This window comes from Salvia hispanica, chromosome 6, assembly GCF_023119035.1.
Source record: "Salvia hispanica cultivar TCC Black 2014 chromosome 6, UniMelb_Shisp_WGS_1.0, whole genome shotgun sequence".
NCBI classification, from domain to species: Eukaryota; Viridiplantae; Streptophyta; class Magnoliopsida; order Lamiales; family Lamiaceae; genus Salvia; species Salvia hispanica.
The window spans coordinates 20,368,819-20,375,161 of NC_062970.1; the positions used below are offsets into that span (position 1 = coordinate 20,368,819).

At 35.1% G+C, this 6,343-nt stretch overlaps 1 protein-coding gene across 1 annotated transcript; it reads left to right on the forward strand.

Annotated features, from left to right (window-relative positions):
* Positions 1-3,717, forward strand: LOC125196359 (chromatin assembly factor 1 subunit FAS2). The gene is made up of 12 exons (XM_048094852.1): positions 1-228; positions 655-766; positions 1,442-1,468; positions 1,551-1,623; positions 1,790-1,893; positions 1,976-2,187; positions 2,269-2,365; positions 2,473-2,545; positions 2,745-2,833; positions 2,924-3,062; positions 3,144-3,244; positions 3,315-3,717. The coding sequence occupies exons 1-12, from the start codon at positions 115-117 to the stop codon at positions 3,536-3,538; spliced, it is 1,365 nt and encodes a 454-aa protein (XP_047950809.1). The 5' UTR covers positions 1-114; the 3' UTR covers positions 3,539-3,717.
* Positions 3,718-6,343: the final 2,626 nt, after the last annotated feature.

Consider the following 6,343-nt stretch of genomic DNA (forward strand, 5'->3'; position numbering starts at 1 on the left):
TCCCGCCATTAATACTGCTCAAACCCTAATACCATCTTCGTAAACCTCTGAATTTTTCGGATTTGCAATTCTTCTCTCTCTAATTGCTGAACAAATTTAGGTTTAAGAAGAAAAATGAGGGGTGGAACGGTTCAGATCAATTGGCACGACTCCAAACCCGTACTCGCCTGCGATTTCCATCCGATCTCCGCCCTCCTCGCTACCGCCGGCGCCGACTACGACATTAAGGTTAATTTACTCTCTTAAGGCGAGTAGTTCCATGAAATTGGCAACTTTTTCCGGTGTGGACTCATTTTTTCCCACAACTTTGAGGAGAGTTAGTCTAATTTGAACTGACAATTCATCCAAATTTAGTTTATTTTGGCATTTCAGGAATTGTTTTAGTTTTAAAATTTCAAACTTCTTTTTGTTGTATTTTGTTACACATCTTACCAATTCAAAATTGCTAGCATAAATTATAGGTATGCAATTTTAGGTGCAGGGGAGAGTATTGCTCGAATTTTCTTTTACATTGATGGTGGGTTTTGTATCTCTAATTCAAAATTGCAAGCATAAATTGTTGGTATGCAATTTTAGGTGCAGAGGAGAGTATGCTCGAATTTACTTTAACATTGATGGTGGATTTTTGTATCTCTAATTAATGGCGATCTGCAGATTTGGGCAACTGTTTCTAGCTCCGACCAAAAGAAGGCTCCTGGAGTTACTTACCAGAACAATCTGTCATACCATAGTTCTGCTGTAAATGCACTTCGCTTCTCCCCGTCTGGTCAGTTTTCTTATTGTTTCACTTTGAACTGAGATTCTCATTCTGCCTAAATGTTCCCCAGTGCTCCAAGTTTACTTCAATGATTTTTTTATCTACAGTATGAAAAATAACATTTGTACAATTATTAGTACCAACTACCAAATGCCTCCATTAATGGAAGGACCTGGTTTTCTGGACAATTGAGTTTCCTAAGAAATACAGCCAGGAAGATCCTGGCAGTGCATCAGATATTGGTGCAAGGGGCAATGATAAGGACACCCAAATGAGAGAATGGTTTCATAATACAGTCTCTGGCTTTCTATCTAGCCTTGTACAGAATAAATCTTCTTGATTCATTATTTCAACAGTAGTTTTGTGTCTTATGCATAGATGAAAATGTTTATAAGGTTACATTCCTACAGACTAAGAAGGGAGAAGAAGGTAAATCAATTTGCTAAATTTGTCCCTGTTAAGACCAATGATTGCTAATGAGGTTTTCTGGACAATAAGGACCTAAATTTGGACACTTGCTGAACTCATCCGGTAATATTAGTAAAGCGTGATGAAGAACACTATATTTTACATTTAGTAGTCATTAACTAGAACCTCCTTTTGTTTTTGTTGTGGATTTACGTACACGTGATTGTTACTCTGTTAGTAGGTTTTCATAAATATAACTTTATTCTAAAACTGCAGGAGACCAGTTGGCTTCTGGTGCTGATGGTTAGTTGCCTAAACTTAGATTGTTCATTTAAATTTTATTCTTCCTTAGAAAACCTAAAGCTTTATGTTATTGTTATTGCAGGTGGAGAGCTGATTTTATGGAAATTAAATGTTACTGATGCTGCTGAAGTTTGGAAAGTCTACAAGTCTTTAGTGTGAGCATTCAATGTATCCATTTAATATATTTAGTTTTTGCAGCCTGATAATTGCAACCAAAATGTGTAATCACCCTGTATATGAAAAAGTATGTATTCAATTATATATGCCGGTAACTGGTTATAAGTGTCATTTGCCATATATTCATGGATAAGACTCTTTCAGGTTTCATCGTAAGGATGTATTAGACCTGCAATGGTCTGCTGATGGGGCATATCTCATAACCGGTTCAGTAGATAATTCATGCATCATATGGGATGCTAATAAGGGTAAGACTGCAAATATAAATTTAATACTGGTATCCTGCAAAGTGTGCAATTTAAGCCATTAACTCTTTATTGCCTATGTTAGGTTCTGTACACCAAATTTTGGATGCACATTTTCATTATGTTCAGGGTGTAGCATGGGACCCCTTGGGGAAATATGCAGCATCGTTCAGTTCAGACAGGACTTGTCGTATTTATGTCAACAAGCCTTCTAAAGCCAAAGGTGTTGAGAGGTCAAATTATGTTTGCCAGCATGTCATCTCAAAGGCAGAGTTGCCAGTGCCTGATGAGTCTAAGGTTTTAAAACAAAAAATTTGTACTATATCTTGCTTCACACCAAATACTGAATTTAATGAGTTTTACTTTACTATGATTCAGTCAGCTAGAAGCCATCTTTTCCTTGATGAGACACTGCCATCTTTCTTTCGAAGATTAGCCTGGTCTCCAGATGGATCATTTTTACTTGTACCCGCAGGTATCCAAATTTTACATTCTTGTATAGTTCGGTGGCTTGAGAGCATGTTATACTTCCTCCACTGAAGTTAAAAAAAATCTCTTGTCATACACTTTTTTTCATTTCAGGTACCCACAAAAGCACACCAACTTCTGAACCTGTCAATACTGCTTATGTATTTTCAAGAAAAGATGTTTCCAGGCAAGAACTAACTAAATTCTATTCCAATACAGTCAACATGTTAATCTTGATAAAACATTCCTATTTTGTTGACTCACTAGATCTGACTCTGCTAAATTTTGTTTAATATCTACATGTCGACATATAAGATTACAGTTTTGCTTCTTCATGGCTGGTTATATATAAGCTGAAAATCTATTTTATGCCTTCTGTCAAGCAGACCTGCTCTTATGCTTCCTGGTGCAAGTAAACCTGTTGTTGCTGTTCGGTTTTGCCCCATGAAGTTTAAATTGTTAGGGACGACTACATGTATGATTCATCTCTGCTGTTCACTCTTTGGATCTAAAAGTCCTAGCACTGCCTTCTTTCTTATCTTATTTTATCTCTCTCTCTGGTCAGCTTCATCATTTAAGCTCCCCTATCGCCTTATATTTGCTGTGGCCACGCTGAACTCCTTGTATGTTTATGACACTGAAAGCATTCAACCAATAGTAATTGTAGCTGGAGTTCATTATGCAGCTATAACAGACATTGCATGGTAATCTTTACTCCCCCCTTTCTGTATATATAGATCTTTAATTCTTCCAGCTTTCTTATTTGTTCTACATTTCTTATACAGGTCACCGTCCGGTAATTTTCTAGTGTTATCCTCTCAAGATGGATACTGCACACTGCTTGAATTTGAAAATCAAGAACTTGGGGCACTTATTCCCATATCAGGTTTGTACATGCAATATGCTTTGTTAGGTAAGATGTAAAACATGTATACTGATGAATTTTCGTCTTGTAGAGGAAAAGCAAGTGACGGGTGATGAAAATACGAGCCTCGTGGAAGAAGCCATGGTTGATGTCAGTAGTAGCAGTGCTTCTGTAGATAGTAGAAAAGAAAAGGAAGAGAATTTACTGAAAGAGAAGGATGAGAACTGTGATGCTAAACATGCTCCACCAAGTACAGCAGCAGCACCTCAAGCTAAGGCTGCCAAGAGGCGCATTACCCCCATGGCTATCGATTAACTTGGTATTTTGCTCTTGATTTTTAGTAGTTTCCTGTTGATCTAGCCCTACCTCATTCATCTCCATGCACAGGTAGAAAAGATGATGCCTATATTTACTTGACTGAGAATTCTACTTAAATGGTAGAAAGGACTTACAAGTAGTGCTATATCTAAGGCTATTACTTTTTTTTTGCCTTATTAGTTTGCAAGTTTGGGAGTGGTTGAGGTTAATATTGCCGTGCTCAATACATATAATATACTCACTCCGTCCCCTAAAAATAGGTACTTTGTTGGATAGCATGAGTTTTAATGCGAAAGTGATAAAGTATAAGAGATAGAAAGAAAAAGTAATTGAAGTATTGTTAGTTTAGAGTGGTGCACACCTTATATAAGAAAAAAACTTGTTAGATTATTCAGAATAGAATAAGCCCTCCCACAACCCTCCCAAAAATACCTCTTTCCACTCATCAGCCCTCCTACATTACCTCATGGCCCTCTAACTGCCCTCCCATTTAATTCATTATAGTTATTGGTGATTATCAAATATTAAAACAACAAATATGAAATTAATTGGAAAAAAAAAGTGGACAACTGAAACATACTTTATTAAAAGAAAAAAAAAATTCTACAAATAAAAAAAACCAACCTTCTTCAAGCTTGAACACATCGCTCGGCTCACTCGTCGGAGTCCTGTCTATCATCCCCGGCATCTTCCTCATCGTCGTCGATCGACAACCCCATATTGCGCCTCATCGTATTCATGACGAGAAATAACTCTCTTGACTTTTGGGTCGGTTGTGTCGGCCTAGGGGTGATCATTCGGGTTTCGGTTCGGTGTTTTGCCAAAACCGAACCAAACCCGAAAAATTGAATTTAGTTCAAAATTCAAACCGAACCGAACCTGAAAAACCGAAACTGAAAAACCGAAAACCGAACTTCAAAAACCGAACAAAATAAAAAAAACCAAAATTAAAAAAAAAACCAAAAAATCGAAAAAAATATGGAGTATATATTATTATATATATAATATATTTTTTAATTTATATATACTAATAAAATATAAATATATATAATATAAAATTAATATGGGTTATCTTCTAATGCTTATAGCACCAAAATCCAAAATTGAGACCAAATCTACACCCTTAGATTTTAAAATGAGTGAATGAGATTAAATCTTACGAATTTCAATAAATAGTAAACAAAATATCAATAAAAGGGGTAAGATCGTCATTCAGTTATCATATCATAATTTTCGTGTTTTTTTTTTATTTATATCAACATAGTGTATAACAAATATCAACACAATGACATGAATATCTCAACACAAGTACATGAAAATATCAACACATATTTATTGAGATTTTTACATGGTTTTATTGAGATTTTATATGCATTATATTGAAATTTTTTGATGTATCTGTTGATAAAAATCTGCTTATCAACCTTTACAGAAACCTGAAATAAAAAATATCAAACTTCATCATTCGAACGTCGTTGGAATATATGCAATTGAGATCTCGTTAGAATCCTTATAAAATTGCCTCTAATTTGATATATTTTTTGTGAAAAAATAATTTAAATCGAGAGAGTTACATAAATTTAAAATTTTAGGATAATTTTAATAAGAGAGAACTGACATTAATACCCTTTAATATAATTAATAATTATTTAAATTTAATGATTAAGAATTGATCTTGATTTTGGATTGATAATTAGTTAGCAATTGATCACCTCCCATAATATATACTCCATCCATTCCATAGTAATAGAGTCATTTTGTCATTTAAGTACGATCCATAGTAATAGAGTCATTTCCCATTTTAGTAAAATTCAACACATTTTTCCTCTCTTACTTTATTCTCTCTTCATCTCTCTACCTTTTTCATTTTCCACTTTACTCTCCCTTTACTTAACTCACTTAACACAATTTTTCTTAATCTTCGTGCCAAAAAGAAACGCCTCCATTACTATGGAACAAATGGAGTATTATATAAAATATATTAAAAGAATATGTATTATATGTATGATATAGTATATTAAATTAATAGAATAAATATATATAATATTATATTTAAAATATAATTCGGTTTTTTGGTTTTTTTCGCTCGAATCGAACCGAAAAACCGATTTTTTTTTTTAAAATCAAACCGAACCGAAAAATTGAAAAAACCGAACCGAATTTCAAAATTTCGGTTCGGTTCGGTTCGGTTCGGATATTCAGTTTTCATTTTTTTTTCTCACCCCTATGTCGGCCCAATGTACGACGACGTTGAACAGATGCTTCGACGCTTGCATCGTGATGCTTGGGGATAGATCCGAATTGGCGGCGCCCGATTGGATGTTCGCAAACTTGCTGGAAGCTCCTCTCGACATCCACATTGCCGTTTTCTAGCCCATCGGAGAGAATGAGAGGTGTCAATAAAATTTGTACTCCTGAGAACGAGAAGTGTGAATAAAATGAAGTACAATTAGTTGTATATATAGAGTTGGAATAATACAAAACAAATAAAAATGCAGGACGGCACAGGCTCGGTGGTCTTTTGTTGCGCAATAAGCCCTGAGCCAGCGCCGAGCGACTGCCGTCCGCCCAATTGGCGCCCGTCCCCTCGGTGCCTGACGGTCGCCTATTATGAATGGTCTTAAATGTGGAAGTGAATGGAGAAACATAGAAAGTGAGCTCTCGAGATCTGAGTAGGCAGTATTTTTTTAAAAAAAGGTAACGTTAAAATAAAAACAATATTCCATACTACATTAAAGTATGATATTATGCCATCTCAAGAAAACCTACAAACAAAAATGTTGGTCCGATAAAAAAAATAAA